Raw genomic sequence first — 20,094 nt, 5'->3', positions numbered from 1 at the left:
TTCTATTAGATGCTTGCTAGGTTGGACACCCCTCACTTGCTCTTATTTCCTATGAAACCTTGTCCTGCTGAGGGTTCGAGGCTGCTCTGCCTTCCCATCCTGCTCTGTCAGGGTTGGGTTGGAGGAGTGTCTGAGCTTGAAATCAAGAGACCCTAATGTGATTGCATCGGAAACAGTATTCTTTTGGGCTTCATGAATGCTTCCTGGCACAATAAGATGACAATTACATCAGGTGAGTAAAAGTCACTGTTACAGTGGTCGTGTAATAGGAACACCTGAATCTGCCCTTACCTTACTTCCCTTCCAGAGGGAGCCAGCCACATTAGAGTTTCTTCCCTCTCAAAACCCTCCAATGGTTCCCCACACAGGTCTTCAAATTCACCTGGGCATGTGTCTTTTTACTCACTATTCTGCCTACTTGGAATGGTCACCCAGGTTTCCAAGTGACTCTGTCCCTGGTTAGTGGCTGAGGCCTTCCTTAGCTTCTCAGTGAAAACAATGCAGCCACCATCAAACCCACCACTCTGGAATCCCTCTTCCTTAACTAGCATATTGAACCAGCTGATGGATTCAAGTTCTTGTGTGCCTTCACCCCTCCAGTCCCTCTGGAAGGCAGGTTCTCTTGTCTGCTTGGTGTGGTTGGTTGAATGTATCAATAACGATGAAGTCCCGCACTGAGCAGGAACAGAGGTGAATGGTCCCCAAGCTGGTTCAGAATCTTACCACACTTCCAGGAATCCTAGATTTTCATCTTTTTATTGGGTCAAGCTCCATGTCAAGATGTCTTTGCTCAGCCTCAGAATGGCTGATACTCCTCAAACTCTGTCTTTCCTTCTACCACTTGAAGAAATAGGAAGGGTAGCAGGAGCTCCCTTGATGCCCCTCTTACTGATGTGGTTAGGGATCCTGCCTTTGCTGGGCATATGCCTGAAACTCCAGCTCCAGGGGTATCTAATGTCCTCTCTGGCACATAGGAGCCAGCAAGCACACGTATATTCCTACATGCTCATGCATGTATACACACACACAAACACAGACACACACAAACACAGACACACACAAACACAGACACACACAAACACAGACACACACAAACACCGAGAGAGAGAGAGAGAGAGAGAGAGAGAGAGAGAGAGAGAGAGAGAGAGAGAATCACTTTCAAATAATATTTTAACAGTAGTTGTAATTCCTTTCCTGGGGATGCAATGGTTAATGTAATCAAGATTGTCAGCTTGATAGGATTCAGAATTACCATGGAAATATATCTCTAGGAATTTTAACCGAGGGCGTTTCTAGTGAAAGATCCCTGAAGAGAGACCCTTTCTAAAGTCGCGGGAAATCACAGACCCCAGACACAGAGAGACCATTTTGGATGTAATAAGCAAAGGCGAGGTTTATTATGGAGATCTATTACGGGGATCTCCGGGTCGACACGTATCCTGCGCAGGAGACAGAGGTGTCGACCCCGAAGCTCAAAAGTCAGGGGTTTATATAGGGAAGGCTAGGGGGTTTGGCGCGGTTACACATAATTGGCTGATTTCTGGAGCGGCTATAAGTGATTGGCTCATTTAAACATAGCAGTGAGATTACAGCACAGCAGGAGAGTACGTATTGACTGGAGCGTACAGGATTTTAGGAGCTAGGGGCGTATCAGGGTTTGAAGGACATCTGGTTAAGGTGTGACTCTGAGTAAGCTGGGGGAGGTGCCTTTCTGCCAGATGGTTTGTGTCAGTCCTGATAACTCGGGCTGGTTCCTGCATTCCTTTTCTTTATCTTTATGGTCTGTTAGTCCTAGCGGCAGGGCGGGGCTGCCTGGACTTGCTTTTCACAATGTTTAGGCCTGAGTCTGTGAATTTCGAAACTTACTCTTTTAACTTCATATTTTTAAACCTTAAATCTGTATACTTTTCCTTTCACTAGATTAGTTTAACTGAGGTAGGAAAAGCCACCCTGAGTATGGATGCCATCATCCCGTGAGCTAGGATCCCTCTTTCTATGCTTCCTGACAGTGGATACAGTGTGACCAGACATGGACTGTATCCCTTGGAATAGTGAGACAAAATAAACCCTTCCTTCCTGAGGTTGCTTTGTCAGATATTTAATCACAACCTCAAGAAAAATAACGAATGCACTGCAGTTGGACAAAGCAGAGTTCAGCTTTCTCTTGGTAATTCAGCTTATACTTGGTAACATGCTTTTCTGAGGGAAGGCAGGGCAGGAGCAGGGTCAGAAACTCCAGAGGAACATTGCTTACCAGTTCCTCTCTGGTTCATGTTCAGTTAACTTTATACACAGACCAGAGACACTGGCCTAAGGATGGTGCTACCCATAGTTGGCCAGGCCTTCCCAGATCAGTAGCCTCAGGCCAAGCTGAGACAATTCTCTATTTGAAGCTTCCACTTTCCAGCTGACTCTTAAGTTTGTGTCAAGTTGGACAATAAAAACTAACAAGAGGAGCTGGCAGATTTCTGGGGTGGGAAAGACAACCCACAGAAGGTTCCAGGTGAAATGGGCATGGCTGCTGGAAGGTGCTAATTGCTCAGAGGTACTCTTCCTGTCTTTTGTACCCCAAGTGTAGCAGGCAGGTTGTAATGTGATTCTCGTGAGGTGCAGACAACACTAGAGCAGCTTTGGCTCATTCCCGTTACAAAAGAACAGAATCAGCTTCCCCAATTCCCTCAAAGTTCTTCCACCAAATGAGGCCAAACCTTCAGAGTGGCTAATACAGGCAGCTGGCTTCATTTGCTTGGATCCTGGGTCCTGGGCTACTCTGAAGGGTTGTCCTCAAAGATCCAGCTGCCTGCATTAGTTAGGGCTCTCTAGAGTAACAGAACTTCCAGAATGAGTCTCTCCCTATATGTATGTAAAGGGATTAGAATAAACTAGAGGCTATGGTCCAGCTCGACCAACAATGGCTGCCTATGAATGCAAAGTCCAAGGATCCAGTTCAGCCCATGAGGCTAGACGTTTCCTCTGATCTTCAGTATATAACGGAGTCCCACAGTAGTAGGTGCTAATGCCTGTGAAGGAATGAACTTGCCAGTTAGAGGAAGCAGGTGAGGACAGCAAACCAGAAGGAGGGGGAGGGGAGAGATCTTTTCTCTTGCATGTCCATTCTACAGGCTGCCAGCAGAAGGTGAGGTCCAAATTAAGGGTGGATTTTCCCACCGAAAGATCTGGATTAGAAGTGGGTCTTCCCACTTCAAGTGATTTAATTTATCTCTCAAGAGTGCCCAGTTATTTGGGTTTTAGTTAATTCCAGATGTGGTCAAATTAACTTTCAAGAATAGCCACCCCACTGCTTCTGACTCCCGAGCTTTTCCTTTGTTAAGTAAAAAGATTAGCTGGGCGTGGTGGTGCATGACTTTAAGTCCCGCACTCTGGAGGTAGAGGCAGCCAGTGTGGTCTACAGAGTGAATTCCAGGCATCTAGGGACACAGATAAACCCTGTCTCAGAAAAACCCACTAAAAGGAAATAAGCCTCCCCCCAAAGGGGGAAAACAGGTTGATGGAGGGGCACTCCTGGGGACGTAGCTCAATTGTTAGCGTGTTTGCCTATCGTGCAAGCCCTGGGTTCCACCCTAGTTCTATAGAAACTGGGTGTGGCGACACACACTCACAATTCCAGCACTGAGGAGGGGGAGGCCAGAGGATCCGAAGGTCAAATCCTTGCTACACAGAGTTTGAGGCCAGTGTGGGAGAGGAGACCCTGTTTCAACACCATGTATCCACCACCCCCCTACCGCCACCCCCAGAATAAAGAAAGACGAAAACAGACCAGTTTCCTGGGAAATCTTTTCCCATGGTTGTTCTTAAATGAAACCAAATTAAACTTCAAAAACTATTTATTTTTGAGTAGGTAATGCATGTACATGGTACAAAATTCCCGAGTACAAAAGGCAAACGGTGAAAAGTCATTTCCACCCTCTTCTGAGCAGCAACCGAGGCTACTGTGTCACTTCTCAGAGACAGTCCGGGAACAGGCAAGCAGACACATCACAGGCGCATGTGTGGGTGCACACACGCACATAGGCACCCACACACCTACATGTATTTATCTCTATTCCAAACGCTAGCATCTCATTCATGGTCATGCATGTTTTCTTCCCCCACCTAAACCACGTGGCTCCAAGATCCCTGGAACGTTCCCTGGCAATACACAGAGTCTGCTCGTTTACGTGTCTGCAAAGGGCCCCACTGTAGAGATGGGTCGTGCTTCTTCATCTCTCTTCTGATCTAATGGTAGTTTCTAACTGCATGTTATTACAAACATTGCTTTAATAAAAGTTTCTATACATAGGAAAAGTTCCTGCGTGTGGCACTGCTGGTTCAAAAGGCAGTACAATGGGATTCCTGACGTTATTCAACTGTCCTCCAAGGAGGCTGGAGGCTTGCAGGCTGTCATTACTGCATGGTGTGCTGCTGCCCACAACTCTACGGCACCACCGTTTTCTTCCATCATGCAGCTAAGATCCATCTACCACATCTGAAGGGAGAACACACTAATGATCCTACTTGACATTAATGTGCCCTCCCTGCCGCAATACTGCACATCTCCAGAGGGTGGCCTGGAAACTACTGGAAAACTTTCTCCATTCCCACTTTCAAGGAACCTTCCATTCAACCTTCCAATGAGCATACAACACCCCTCAGAGGGCTTCTCTAGCGCTGCTGAGTAGACCGGACAGCCTGTGTAAACCTGAGCACAGATTGGGTTCAATCTGTCTTTTGCTACAGTGGGGTGCAAAGATGACAGTCTGGGGAGCCGACTTAACCCAGTGCAATGCTCTGCCTAACGGGCCACAGTGAGCTGGGCAGGGTCCCTGCTTCCGCCGCCCTGCCCTGACACATTCCAAAGAGGGAAGATGTAGGCCTTGCAAAGAATCATGGACCTTAAGCAGTGACGTGTGTCATTAGGACAGACGACAGGAATGTGATGAGTGATATGGCCAGGCCCGTGTGAAGACAACCGAAAATCGTGGAAGGGACCAGACATATCAATCGTGGAGAGTATCAATGAGGGTGAGTTTGGCCAGCTGGGAAATTGATACAGGCCAATCAGGACACAGAAGCAGCGACTCCCCATGGTGTCAAACACACGCATATGAGGCACTAAAGCCCTGCTCATGATCTTATACACAGTTATTCTGAGAAGGAAAATACATTACTTTTTGTGTGTGTGTGCACCTTCCTATATGTGTACATGTATATGCATGTGCCTGTGCATGTGAAGGTCAGAGGTCAACTCAGATGCCTCTCGACCTAATTTTAAAGACAGGTTTTTTTTTTCACTGAATTGAAGCTTACCAATTCAGCTAGTCTGGGTGGTCAGTGAGCCCCGGGGATCCTTTGTCTCCACCTCTCTAGTGCTGTGAATACAAGGGCACACTGCTGTGCCTGGCTTTGATCCTGGGGATCCTAACTTCAGTCCTCAGGCTTTACTGACCGAGTTATTCCCCGCTTCCATTATGTTTTACACACCATTTGGCTCACTGCCACCTGCTGCTAGGAGGGAGAGCCTGGCAAACTCTTAAGATGCATCCCAGGCGGCTCTTCCTCCAGCCTGGCTCAGCTGCCACAGACACCACCCATGTTACCGGGCTCCTCACTGTACTAATCTGCACTAAGGTCTTTGTCTCAGTGACCAACCCTGGCGATGAATACATCATCAAACACGTCCTTACGGCACCTCTCAGACCATAATTCAGTTCAACTGCCTAAACCTTCACAAGCCAAGGTCCGTGTAGGACGTTACTGCTAGGATGCCCGGCTTCCACCGCCTGGAAGGCAGGCAAGACAGAGTCAAGGGGAGGCAGAAGGGATGGAGATAGAGGCTGCAGGTGAGGCTGGGTGTCTCAGCTGCCCCTTCAGGAAGCGTCTAGAGTATTAAAGATAGGAAAGACAAGAGACTGCCAAAGAGACCAGCGATGGGAATGGCACCCGAGGAGGTAGTAAGAGCTGCTGGAAGGCCTGCCCCAGGCTTTGTCCTGAGAGGTCCCCAGAAACAGTCTGGAGAAGAAAGCCTTCTGTGGTGACCAGTGTGGGTTTGGTTCCACCACAAGCCTGTGTCTTCCCTGTTCTTGAATCAAGTGCTACAAGCCAGACCCTGATCCAGAAGATCGGGCTAACAGGAGCTTAGGCCAACACAGACTGCTTCATTACAAGAACACCCTTGGAAGCTATTCCATAGTGCCCCTTGGTGCTGACTGACCAACGAACATGGAGAAGAGCAGAATGTCCCTACATCCTCCCAGACCTTCCACCATCGCCTCACCCTGCTCACAGTTGCTCTGAGCGTGGTCTCAACCAGAGCACCCTCAGGTACTTCATGGAAAGCATGTGGGAGAGGTGGCAGCTCCTAACCCAGAGGCTGGTCCTGAGAATGCTGGCTGGAAGCCAGCCCCGTGAACAAGCACCCTCTGAATCTGGTTTCTCTTAAAGTGCGTGCTCAAAAAACAGTCACCTACAGATGTTTCCCCACCCATCTTACAGTTCTGGTAAAAGCCAGTGGGCTCCAAACACAAGGCTGTACTATGTCTGGGTACAGAAGACACTGGCCTGGGAGGCTCCTCCCTTCCACAGGTCTCCAGGTAGATTCTGACATGACCAGGGGTCTCAGGGAATCTCCTCACCCAATAATAACATCAGACTGTGCAGCCCACCTCATGCTGGGATCACCCACAGAGGGGTTGTCTATGTTCTGGGGTGTCTGATGAAAATGTAGGATTCTCAGGGCTAGCTTCTATGGTCTCATTCAAAGACCTAGGTAACACAGCCTACCCATAAGGCTCCACAACACTACAGGTTGGTCACTGCTCATCGCTGCTCATCAGAACCAGACAGTAAGTCATTACTGCTTTAGATACCATGTACTTTGCCTGTAGGAATCAAGATAGAGCTGAGCTCAAAGTCTCCTCTCTGTTCTACCTTTCACAGTGTCAGACGTTGCTACACAGACAGCTGGGGTGATGGTGGCAGCAACAGTCTTACCCAGCTATGGACTTGCAGACTGTAATACCAGCCTGCCAGGCAAGGCGAGAACACTGGAGTCGTAGTGGCATAGGTCAGCCACTTGCATTCTGCTTAGATCTGTTGCCTGCTCCTCAGGAAGGAGTTTGTACCTGGTACTGTCGAATGAGTGACAGGAACCTCTCTCATCATCTCTCATGAGCCTCACAGATTAAGAAGTGGGAGAAAGTACCCACCGATCTCCCTCTGCCAGGAGTTACCAGCCTAATCTCTGTACTAGGAGAGACCAACCCTTTACTTTCACAACATGACACCGCCATGCTCACACAGAGTACGCAGTGTAATGGACTTTAAAAATAATCTGTGTTCTACACACTCACAGCTGTACTCTGCTACAGGCAGCCTGTAGTTGATCATGCCTATGACCACACCAAAAGAAACTCCCTAGAATCAGCACCAAATGAAGGGCCCCACTTCCCAAGCCAGTTACAGTTGCTTTAGATCGGTTATTCCATACCTCTCCCAGACACAGACAGGCAGACCCCACTAACCCCGAACCTCTCCTGCTCCCACTTCCCTCCCTACACCTCTGTTCAAACACTGACATTAGCCAAAGTGAATTAGTTTCCTCTCAAGAATACACAGATGATCCTCTCTTCTGAATTAGAATAGTTCTAACATGGTCAAAACATTATTATTATTTTACAGTATTTATTTCAGCCGAGCCTCTTCCCAGTGCTCCCATGACCACGCAGGTCCCTGTGGAGTTAGAGTGCACAGAGCTCACCAGAGTGTGCTGGCCCAGGGCAGTGGCTCTGTAGTTGCTGCTGTTCCTACCCAGCTCACCACAGCTCCGTGGCCCTGGTTTAGCTGCTGATGTTATTATGTCTGCATGGGCTTTTCTTTTGTGGCCAGGCTGGCTTGCAGTTTGTTGTTTAGCCTAGGATACACTCAATGTCCTATCCTCCTGCCTCTGTCACAAGTATGTACAACCATGTCTAGTCATGTGATGTGAAGGATGGAATCTAGGCAAGCACTCTACTGACCGGGACCCAGCCTCTTTTCTTTCCTCTCAGTGTGCATGCGTCATGCCTCTTAACCATACATTAGGAAACTAACATTGAGAAATGCTCTGTGACTGCCCAGTGCCCCGCCTGCTTCTGTTTAATGGTCCCGACCTGCTGTTCAGTTCATGTGTGTGTTAAGTTTATGCAGAACGGAACACAAACCTCACACTGGAGTTTACTGAGTGACCCAGTTGTTAGGTTCCTGACACCCGGGGACTGGGGATGCTCTGTGATTGCTTTGGTCTGCTTATTTCCAGAGGCTAAAGCCAAGCCTTTAGGGGTTATTAAAGGCCCTCCTTCCCACCACAGCTAACATCCTATTCCTTTCAGCTCTCGCCCAAATGCTGTTTGCTCCGTGGAGGCTTCTTGCCTTCTTTTCCTCCATGCGCAGCACCTGCTGTCTTTCCCCTTGTCTGACCTGTGCATATGGAGAGCTTCAACTCTTACTGAAGTGTCCTCAGTGAAAGGTGCATTTACAATCTTCCCATCAAGTAAGCCTGGGCCTCATGCAGGGTTAAAGGAGCCACACTGGAGCCACCCTCACATGTTTCCCTCACCAGCCTGAGGGCAGGACATACCAAGGCCACACCAAAGCATGGTCACTTTGTATCAGTCTCCACAACACAAATGGGTGGACTCTAGTAAACCCGAGCCTCACCCGCTTCTGTCTCTACACCTGTGGGCTAACTGCCCTGCACCCCAGCCCAGCCCGTACGCACTGTGAGAAGCCAGAACAAAAGGCACAACGGTAGGTGAATGGGCTGGCTGCTTACCCAGCAGCCTTCTGAAAGATCTCAGGGGACAGGTTTCTGGGGGCAAGAGGGTTGTATCTGCTCTTTGAGCCCCTACTAGATGCCAGAGGGGCAGGAACAGTGTCAGCTGCATTTACCTCAGGGTTTATTTCTGAGCAGTTGCTCAATACTTGCTGAACATAAAGCTCTTTATTTTCAGGGCCTCACACATCCGGGTACCTTCATAAATGCAATGTCACTGAAGAAATAGAAGTTGAATGGACTGAGAGAGTGGGCACTGCCCACGCTTCTTCGTAGGTTTCTATGTGTCATCCACACCATGGTGTTACTCTGAGTCCATCAGCCGTAGCCAGAAGAGATGGAAATGAAACAAGTAGGAGAAAGAGAACATCCGTCTGCAGAGCTGAAATCAATCCTCCTGCACCTCTCCGCCATCATCTGCAGAACCATCTCAAGATCCCGTAGTCTATACACGTCATTAAAAAAATATCAATGTCATACCGAAATGGAGGAGGATTTTTCAGGAGGCCTTGGCTTTGATCTTAGACAGTAATAGCTCATTCTTTCGGCCCTCCTGGAAAAGCAGAGTAAGAGATAAGCAGAGATTAGTCATCGGTACTCACACGGGGGTCTCCGGAGGGGCCAAGCCTCTCCCCAGTCTCGGTAACCACTTCTTTGTTTTGTTTTGCCTTTTTTTTGTTTGTTTTTTGAGACAGAGTCTCATATAGCCCAGTTTGGTCTTGAACTGGCTCCAAAGCCAAATGACCGTGCGTGAATCCGATCCTCCTGCCTCTATGTCCTGAGTAAATATGAGAATTACAGTGTACTGGGGATCAAATCCAGTGCTCTGGATTCCAGGCAAGCACTCCATCAACTGAACTCCATCTCTTGCCACTTAGCCATTTCTGACAAGTCAGTCAGTCTTCAAGCACGAAGCCACCAACAGTGACCTACTAACCTTCTATACTAGAGATGTGATGAAGCCTCTGGACTAAAGGCAAGAGACCAGGCACCATCTTTCCTACAGACAGAACTTTCTAAATTCTCCGAGGGGACAGAAGCAGAAAGCAGATACTTATCTGCTTGGGAGGGTAAGAGAGAAGGGGCCTTGGAGACCATACCCTAAAATGTGAGCAAGGCAGCCCTAGTGTGCACACAGCAGATGACACATTGAGCGGTTCTAGCAGTTCTAACCATGCCAAGTAGTCTCAGCCTTAAGAACTAAATGCACAGAAGACGTGATGAGAAGTATTGATGAAGGGTGCTCCCCTCTCCAATAATGAGGTACACGAGCTCTGCGACTAAACATGTTGAGGGCTATCACTGAGGGATGTCATTGGGCCCATTCCCTGACAATGGTACCCAGTGTCCTAAGATACCAGTTACCTTTCTGTAACCCCTTCTTCTGGCAAATTCTAGAGCTCTTCACCTGACAGCTCACAATGCTTCTGCTAGCAAACCTCTAACAGCCCCAGGCCTTTCCCAAAGCATCTTAAGGTCTCTAACAAAGAGACAGCTGAGGGACTGGGGAGGTGGCTCACTGGGTAGGCAAGTATGAGGACCTGAGTTTGAATCCCCATCAACCACATAAAAAGCTTGACGTGTGCACATGCCTGTAACTGTGGAGCTGTGTGTACAGAGGCAGGAGGGCTGGGGCACTTTCTGGCTGCCAGCCTACACCCAGTGAGATCTTGTCTCACGAGAATATAGCTGAGGAATGACAGAGCAGACATCAGTGCCCTCCTCTGGTCTCTGCACAGACACAGAGGACATGCACTTACATACATGTGTATCACAGCTGGACTCCACATCAGTTGCTGGGCTTTTCCCATGCCTCAGGGCCTTGGTTGCTTCCTGATGTGTTCTTGCTCTCCCCATAGCAGAGCCTGGCTCAGTCTGTGGAGCCCACTCTGACTATAACATCTGCCTCTGTCTCCCTACATGTAAAGTTTGAAACTATCACTTTTTAAATTTCTTGTTCACTAGGACTTCTGTTCATTTGTTCTTAGTTTCTCATCCACCTCCTTCACCACAGCGAAGCTCCTTGAGGACAGAGACCAGGTCTGTTTTACAGCCTGGTTCATCCCACAGGCACAGTCAGAGCTGGGAGAGCATTTGAAAGGATGAGACGTGTTGCCATGCCTGTGGGTATGCATATCGCTGCCAAACATTAGATCAGAAAACAGAGGGCAAGGCAGGCAGAGGAGAAGGTGGAAGAGGAAGACAGAATAATCTTTAAAAGTAAACCAGAACAAAATCATCAGCATGGGACCCTCTCTTTTTATTTGTGTGTGTGTGTGTGTGTGTGTGTGTGTGTGTGTGTGTGCTCATGTGCACGTGTATGTGTGCCTATGGAGGTCAGAAGTCAGGCTTAGCTGCTGCTCTTCAGACATTGTCTACCTTGTTTCTTTTAAAAATATATTCCTATTTATCGCCTTTTGTGTTCATATGCACCTGCCATGGAGGTCAGAGGGGAACTGGTGGGGGTTGGTTCTCCTTTCCATCATGTGGGTACTGGGTATTGAACCCAAGTCATCAAGCTTGGTAGAAAGCACCTCTACTCACTAAGCCATCTTGCTGGCCCACATTACTCTTTACTCACGGAGTAGTAGGCTGGTCAATGAGCCCCAGAGGTCCTCCAGCCTCCTCCTCCTCCTTCCCAGCACTGGGATTCAAGTGGACACCATCTTGTTGTGTTTTTATGCCTCCTACCCCATTAGTTCTGGGGATCAAACTCAAGTACTCCCACTTTCACAGCAAGCACCTTTCTGACAAGGCCATCTCACCAGCCCCAGCTCAGCTGACTTTGGCTACCATCTGTCTGGCCCACACGCTCTCACCTCTTTGAACTCTTTTACAGTCTTGAAGTAGAGCCGCTGCTTTTCCAGGAGCTCCAAGTACTGATCGTTCAACTGGTCCCTTCTCATCTTGTTCTCCTGCTTCTTCTTTTCCATCTGTTGGAAACATTTTGGGAAATGGTGGTGGACGAAGAGCCATCTGATAGCAGCCACATCAGGCAGCCATGATTAGCGTTTGTATGTTTCTCCCAGGCTCTCCCTTCTAAACAGATTTCCTCAGGCTGGCCTGTTTTCTTTCTGAATGATATCATCTGTAGGATCTATAATCTACTCAGCAGTTCACTATTTATAGACCATCGGATGAACAGCATGGATTTGGGGAGGGATTCTTGACTGCGGACTATTTTGTCTCTCTATGGGGTACTTGTGAGTAGTAGGGTTCGGAGTGACACAACTCCAAGGAAGGAGAGTTGCTGGTGTCACTGGTAAGGAGACTCTAAAGGGTTCAGGACTGCCATAAGGCAGGGACTAAGGTTACCTAGTCCAGGACGTCAACTGTGTGTGTAGTTCTGATGTATATGATTGTGCCTATAATAAGATAGTTTACCACCTTTCGTTTATTGCAACTGTGTCATAGTGTAAGCTATCTATAGCTATCTTAACTGTTATAGGGTGTTTCCAGAATGCTGATCTTATACACAGACACTAGATGTGGACTTAGGGAGGTTTTCTCCAGTAGCCACAAGCTGGAGGAAGGGAGGAGGAACTGTGGGAGCCGGTTTTCTCCTTCTGTCATGTGACTGTACCCAGTAAGCCACCTAGTCGGCACCACCCCGTTTTAGAGACAGGGGCTCTCACTGGCCTGAAACTTGCCAATTACCCAAGACTAGCTGATCATTAAGCTCCAGGGACGCTCTTGTCTTCCAGTCCCCAGCACTGGGAATACAAGCCTGCACCAGAACCTCTACTCTTGGTATTTTCTCGGGGCCTTTGCACACTTGGTAAAGAGTAATGGACCTCAAGTTAGCAGTGAACAAGCAAAGTCTTTGTTCTCACAGGGCACATCCTGGCAACTGGTACCAAACCAGATGGGACAACCAACCAACTAACCGACCAACCAACTGACCGACCAAGCATCTGACCAGCAGGCCACTGTACATTACGTGACAGCAGCATCAGTGCTGAGGAAACTGGAATGGAGTCGGAGAGGGTGAGGGCATGTGGATTCTGTGATGCGGAGGGCTGACGGGAGAGGAACTCAGCAGAGCCAGGTGCTCTGTGCAGTTAATCTCTGAGGCTAAATGTAGACCATCAGCCAGCCAGGAGATGAAGGCAGAAAATACTCATGTACAGAACAGGTGCAGCCTGCGCGTATGCATGTGCATGTGTCTAAGTGCATGTGTGTAAGGCAGGGGATAAACGTGGCTGTTATCCCTCACCATGGTCTACCTGGGTCTACCTGGTCCAGACCTGGCTAAGTAGGTTAGGCTGGCTGGACAAGAGAGGAGGGCTGCTGGGGAGGGGCAATTCTTTTTCTGTAAAGCAGGAAAGGGGTAGCACCGCTCATTTAATATGGGGAACAGCACAGTGTTTGACACACAGGAGTCTCAGTGTCTGTGAGCTATGGCCAACAGCAATGTGGAGGCCTATCCCACCAGAGTCTCATGCTGGTGAGGCAGTACAGGACGCTGTCTGGATGGAGAGCCTATGCCCAGGACCTCCTCACCACCACACAGCCTGCACTGCTGTAAAGTAAGCTTGCTGACCTTCATCCTGCTTTGTTTAATGCCTTCGACGATCTGTTCCATCTGCCTTAAAAACTGGTCCCGGGCAGCAGGGGAGGCCATGGCTCTGGAAGAAAATTCAGCAGAAGTAGGTCCAGCACATGGGACAGTTGGGAAGAGGGTGGAGGACAACAAGGAGTCAGTCCTGTACCTAGAATGTACCTAATCAACCAGGCCTTTGCGGGGCACAGTGGGCTGAGGGAGCCACCAAGAATACCAGGCGGTCGGGATCCCAAACCTCTGATCTGATAACCAAATGTGAATTTTGTTCCCCATTCTCCCTCCGTTCCTGTGGCCATGGGCTGCATAAGGAACACCCCTGACTAGATGGAAATGGGTTCTGAGGAAAACTGTGCAGGTGAGAACAAGCTGATCCTCTAATCTCCACAGACAGGCACGTGTCTCTTTCAGCAGCAGTACACACACAGGCAACTTCAAAGTGCTGCCCTTCCGAGGATCGTTCAGCTTCTTCCTTATAACTTTTAACCAAACTATATTTCTTCAACATAAAATGTGAATAAAAATAATAGCAATGCCATTTGCCATGACACTGCTTACGAAATTGATTCAGTTTTGTTTTTTAAGAATCTGAGGACAGGGCCACATTGCCTGCAATTAGAGGACATGTTCTGAGTCCTCCAGATCTGAGCTGAGAACCTGGAACTTTGCTGGAGGCAGTAGAAGGGGTAGATTTCCCAGTGTGTCTGCTGTACCTTCCTACCCGCATCTAGTCCTTCAGAGGGACGGGAACCAGAAGGCTCAGAGCTTGGCACTCACAGACAGGGGATTCTTCAGAGAGAGGCCTGACAGCAGAACTCTGCCATGGTTATCAGGGATACAGCCCTCCAGTCTAAGAAGGGCAATAGGACACAAAGGCAGGTACCATACCTGAACCTCCCAGTGTGTGTGTGTGTGTGTGTGTGTGTGTGTGTGTGTGTGTGTGTGTGTGTGTGTGTGTGTGTACATAAGCCATGGGTCCTGCAGATCGAATTCAGATTCAGGCTCAATGGAGAATGACTTAGCCCTGCTGTGTTTAAAATGAAAAAAAAAAAAAAAGATGTAGAAAGTCTAGAGCCCATAATTCAGGAAGAACTTGGCCTTAAAATGTTTTATAGTTGGCTGCCAAGGGCCGGCAGGGGTCTGTGCTAGCAAAGGAAGCATGCTGTTCCAGTAGCCAGCCTTGGGCTACCAGCAGGGTGGGTAGGCTAGCTCGCCATGAACACACTCCAGAGCTAGTGTTACCTGGCTCCCTTGCTATAGGATTTATACAGATGGTCTTCCTATACGATTTATTTTATTTTACGGTAGAATCTCATGAAGCCTAGGCTGGCCTTGAACAAACTTTGTAGCAAAATGACCTTAAACAACTCTTGATTCTCCTACCTTCCCTTCCAAGTGCTGGAATTATATGATACACAAGAAGTCAGTTTATGTGGTGCTGGGGAACTGAGCCCGGGCTTCACGAGTCTACACGAGCACTCTACCGCTGAGCTAAATCCCGAGTTGGGAGGATGAATGCTAACTTACAAAATACACCTTAAAGAGTTCTTTCTCAGGGCCCACAAGGTCAGAGGGACCTTCTCTATTCAGGGAGGCTGTTATTTGAGTGGCCTGGAGGTTATCAAGTAGAGTAGTTTGCTGGACACTGAACCCTAGGGATCCGCCTATGTCCACCCCCCAGCGCTGAGGTTATAATCAGGACACTACGCCTGATTTCCCTTCTGAGGGTTCTAGGATGGAAACCGGGTCCTTGGGCAAGGCAGGTTCTTTACCCACAGCACTGTAATCTACAGAATCTTCCATTAAGACACATCTGCCCTTAGTGGATAGGGGTCCCAGTCCTAGACCATGTGTACACAACACATTCTCAGTCACTCCTCAGCCAGACCAGGAGGGCAGACGGGGACGAGGGTAGCCAGTACTTACTGTGAGAAGTTCTCATGAATTGAGTTTAGCAGGCTAATCTGGGAGAGTGAAAAAGAACCATGTAAGTAGAAAGCTAAAAGGTCCCCACACTACCCCAGTCCTTGCTGAAGAGCTTGCCTAGGCCTGGGACAAGGCCCCTGAAGGGGAGACACATCTTGTTAAGCAGGTCAAAGTGATATTCAACAGAAAAAAAGGAAAGAACAGTATGTTCTTACCTGCATAGTTTTCCTCAGAGAATCTGTCTCCATCCACTTAAAACCATTTTCCCTACAATGCCTGACCATGAGAGTGTGGAAAGATGACTCTTACAGGGAATTCTAGTGGCGGGGCTCTTTGGACAAGTCGCAGCAGGGATGCTCCACTGCTGTACTCCCACACCAAGCCACCAAGGCCACCAACATGGCCAGATGCCCAGTGGTCCTGAGAGCTTCTGAGAAAGCATATCATGGTCCTGTTCCCATGGAAACCGTCCCTGCCCTCACAGCTAGAGCTTCCATCTGACCTTGTGAGACATGCTGGGAAGGGTCTGGGGTCCCCTGGCCGTGCACCGTTTAACCTGTCGGCTCATGGGTAAGCAGTTACTCTACCTGGATTTTAGATTCACAATACTCAACGTGGGAAAGACATTCTTACTCTTAATGCTTCAGAAAGCGTGTGGGGGACTTTTGTCTCATGGGTTTGAATATACACTTGCATATGGAGGCCAGAAGAAACCTCAGTTGCCATTCACGAGGCCATCCACCCTGCCTTTTAAGACAGGTCTCTCAGTGGCCCAGAGCTCAGCAAGGAGGCTGGGCTGGGGTTGGGACAGTGATCCCCAGTGAGCTATCTGTCTGCCTATCTAGTCTTGGCATTACAAACACACTACCATGCCAGTTTTGGGTGTTTTTATTTTTTAATGTGGCTTCTGGGACCTCACGTTTGGAAGGCAAGCACTTTATGTACTGAGCCATCTTCCCAGCACCTCATACTGGTGTTTCTCACATGATACTACAGAATGGGTAAACACCAGCTGCCATTCACTGCAGTGACAAACCCCAGTACTTGGCACAGGAAGGCAGTCACTCTCTAACTTTCTACATCTCAGGCTCTAGGTCCACCTGAATCCTTTGGAGCTACCGTGCTATCAGCGGCTCATCCGAGTTATTTTATCTCCATAAAGGCTCTTACTAGGGCTAGTTTGAAGTTCTCGCTGCTAAGCCTGAAGACCTGAGTTCTGTTCCTGGAGCTCACATGGTGTAAGGAGAGAATTGGTTCCTACTAGCTGTCCTCTGACCTCCATACATGTACAATACCGCCCCTCTACAACAAAACTTAAAATGGAATAAGACAGAAATAAGCAAACCAAGGCTCTTACCTCCTTTTCTAGATAAACCTTTTTGTCATCCAGGGTATTGTACAAAGTGAAGAACTGCTTGGTCTCCTTGTGCACCGCGGAAACTGCCAACACAAAGAGATCAGCATCCTAATGCAAGAGCATCAGGGAACCACAGCACAGCAGGCCCAGGAGGCATGTGCACAGGGCCTTTTGCACACTTACTCACAACAGTCTCTGTGCCTACTGTTGGTACGTGTGCACATGTGCATTCGAAGGTCGGAGGTTGACAATGGGTATCTTTCTCAATCCCTCTTTACTTTATCTTTTTGAGACAAGCTCTTTTCCCTGAACCCAGAGCTCACTTACAAAGCTAGTCTGGGTGTTCAGTGAGCCTCAGGGATCTACCTGTCCCCAATGTGTGTACCACCACACCTGGCCTATTCAAAAATATGTATGGATGCTTTGTCTACATGAATGTATGTGTACAACATCTGTGCCCAGTACACATGGAGGGTGTTGGATCTCCTGGAACTAGAGTTAGACATCTGTGAGCTATCATGGTGGTGCTAGGAATTTCACCTAGGTTTCTGTAAAACATGTACACTAAATAACTGAGCCATATTGCCTGCCTTTATAGATAGACAGACAGACAGAAAGACAGACAAAAAACAAACAAAATAACAATATGTTTCTTGGGATCAGATCAAACTTAGGTTCTCATGTTTGTCAGACAGAACTTTAATTACTGGAACCACCTTCTTTGACCCTGAGGGTGGCTTTGTGTTGGGGTTGGTCTGGTGCTAATATGTACTCAAATGCTAATCTCTCTACCCCAAAATCTGGTTGCCCCAAGATGAGCCAATTCTCATGCATTCCAGCTTTTGTTGTGTAAACCTTGCTCCCTAAGTTAAGTGGTTAATAAAAGGCTAAAGCCTGTGATTGGGCAGTAGAGAGAAGAAGGCGGGACTTCCTGGGAGGTTGAAAGGAACTCTGGGAAGAAGAAAGTCACATGTGCCAAGAAGCCTGAAAGGTACTGCTAGCCTATGTGACTGGATGGGGCGAGTGGTCAGGTTATCTTAAGTGAGCTAATTGATTAGCTAATTAATTAGCTAAGACCTAAGCCTTTAATTAATTAAATTAAAGGAAATATTAAATGGTCTCTGTGTGGTTATTTGGGGGAACTAGCTGATTAAGGAATGACTGCCACTGTATTAATTTCCAGCATTAATTAATATATACAGAATATTAATAATCTTTTTTACAGCTTTGAGCCTGACATGATGCCATAACTGGGTGGGCTGAGGTGAGACCGGTCCTGGATTATGGAGGGAGCGCGATGCTCTAAGGCAACTGCAGTGAGAATCTGTGGAGCACGGCCACAGGCCATCTGCAGATGCTGGGGTGGGGATGCATAGGAAGCTGGAAAGAGGGAGGCTCAGGTGAGTGAGTGCACGCGGCTAACCACCAAGAGAGCTCGCCAAAGCTGACTCTCAAGGTCCTGAGTCCATCTACAGAGCAAACAGCCAGAGCACAAGTCGTCTCCCAGGGTTGTTCAGCAAGCCTGGTGATGATGTAAGGTCCCCTTTGAACATGGCGTTTGTGGACTGTGCTCTGACCATTGCTGCACTGTGCTACAGTGCATGAAGCCCCTTCACTCTCGTCCCTCCCGAAGCCCCAGAGTGTGTCTGATCAATGCACCTACTCTGACGGTAGAGCTCAATAAATCGCTTCTGATACTGTATCAGCTCTGCTCGACTGGGCACTTCATCAATCTTGCGGTGCAAAATCGCTATTTCTCGATTTCTTCTTGCCTAAATGCAAAGGGACAGGGAGAGAACACTTAGTCAAAGGCTGTGTTTATGTGCTTCTCACACGCTGAGCCAGCCACAAAGACAGACACTCCTCTACTGGCCTGAGGTCCTCACATTCCCATGTGACTGACCCCGGAGACCCAGATGACAGGGGCCATCCTGCTGCCTCTCCAAACTCTATTCTGAATTCCTCCTCTTGGAAGCCCATAAGTAGCTTCTCAGAGTCTTTTCACAGGGAGACCAGACTGTCCTGTCAGGTGTACAGGAGACAGCGGGGTGTTGCATGAGGACCACACCACTTAGCTTCCACTGCAGTCTGTATCTCAGCACCTCGTGTTTCTTCACAGGAATCTTAAGGTACAGCCATTCGACGTTTAAAATGTGTCAAGTTGCATCTGCTTGTTTGCTTGGTTATTTCCTGGGCATAGGCCGTGATGGGTGGTAGAATTCAGAGGACGATGTTCTCCCCTACCACCTTGTGGGTCCAGGGAATCAAGCTCAGGCTGCAAAGGACGGACTCTGCCTCTAGGTGGAGACATGCCCTTGTCTCCTCCCTTAAGGGTTAGTCCAGCAGGACAAGTCAGGGACCAGGCCAGGGAACTGCCTCCCAGGGGCCGGCCTGCCTGCCTGAGCCCTGGCTCAGAAGAGTTAACTACTCCTTTTTCATCCCTTTGTCCTTTGCTTTCTAACTAACTATACTTTTAAAATTGCAAACGCACACCACTGGCCCTTAGCTCATTTTCTGAGGCTCCCCTCCCCACTGTGTGGCTGACCTCCACGGTTATCTTCACTCTCTTCTGGGCAACTCTGATTCACAGCCTGCCTGCCTTGGGGTTTTCCTTTTAACCTCTAATTAATACATTGTCCTTGAGCTTCTGTTTGAGTCTGTTCATAATTTCTTTTATTAATGAAGCCAAGTACCCCATGAGGAAACCTACACCTTCCTAGTATCCATCATATGATGACCCTGCTGGTCCCTGAGATTTCTAGAGACCCTCTTCTCTTGCCTTCTAATTCTTTAATGGGCAGAGGAAGCAAACCTGGTCCTGTGGCCCTACACAGCACACACTTGTCAGCAAGGATCTTTACCCGAGGGGTTGCCTCACACCAGCACTCAGGCTATACCTTGTGATTGTGTCTTTGTTTCTAGAATGCTCTGCGTGTGTGAGGGTGCCTGTGGATACACTGGCTGTCCATCAGCATTTACATTTGCTCAAGTCTTTGCTGGGCTGTGCTACCATTCAGCCACCAGGCTCTTGTCCTGATGGCCAGGCAATGCTTCGTGCCCTGTCCTTCAAGCCTCAGCGCCTCGGCCTCTCTCCTTTGACAAATGCTGTACCCCAGCTCCCTCCCAGTTGGAACACTCCTGCCAGGAAGAAGGGAGGGCAGGCTGTGGGCCAGGAGTAAACAAACATTCTGGGAAAGCTGAATTTACAAGACTCACTAGGTCCTTCCCCAAGGAAGCAGCAAACAACTGTTGGCGTAGGATACCGACCAGCCATGATGCCTAGAAACCACGTCAAGGAGACTGCTGCCTGTTAGCGGCCTGCAAATGGTGCAGGGTCTCCAGGGCTGCACTTTCATGAGTTGTCCTTTGTGCTACAGAGGGCTTTTTGGTGAGTCACTCCTGCTCCTTGTAAGTCAACCCTCACCAACAGTCGGGTTGGAA

The 20,094-nt window shown here is 48.5% G+C and overlaps 1 protein-coding gene across 2 annotated transcripts in view; it reads right to left on the bottom strand.

Annotated features, from left to right (window-relative positions):
• Positions 1–3,827: 3,827 nt before the first annotated feature.
• Ccdc93 (coiled-coil domain containing 93) overlaps positions 3,828–20,094 on the bottom strand; it is a 73,524-nt gene continuing 57,257 nt past the window's right edge. The window contains exons 15-20 of one of the 2 annotated variants that reach the window (XM_063272275.1): positions 18,317–18,425; positions 16,654–16,736; positions 15,297–15,334; positions 13,353–13,437; positions 11,629–11,742; positions 3,828–9,362 (exon numbers count right to left, since the gene is read on the bottom strand). In XM_063272275.1, the coding sequence (XP_063128345.1) occupies positions 9,309–9,362; positions 11,629–11,742; positions 13,353–13,437; positions 15,297–15,334; positions 16,654–16,736; positions 18,317–18,425 (483 nt within the window). In that variant the 3' untranslated portion in view covers positions 3,828–9,308. The remainder of the gene's footprint in view (positions 9,363–11,628; positions 11,743–13,352; positions 13,438–15,296; positions 15,335–16,653; positions 16,737–18,316; positions 18,426–20,094) is intronic. The other variant, NM_001024997.1, reaches the window with a different exon arrangement.

The sequence above is a fragment of the Rattus norvegicus genome, chromosome 13, assembly GCF_036323735.1.
Source record: "Rattus norvegicus strain BN/NHsdMcwi chromosome 13, GRCr8, whole genome shotgun sequence".
NCBI classification, from domain to species: Eukaryota; Metazoa; Chordata; class Mammalia; order Rodentia; family Muridae; genus Rattus; species Rattus norvegicus.
The sequence above is the reverse complement of the archived record's forward strand: the minus strand, read 5'-3'. Positions and strand labels throughout refer to the sequence as shown.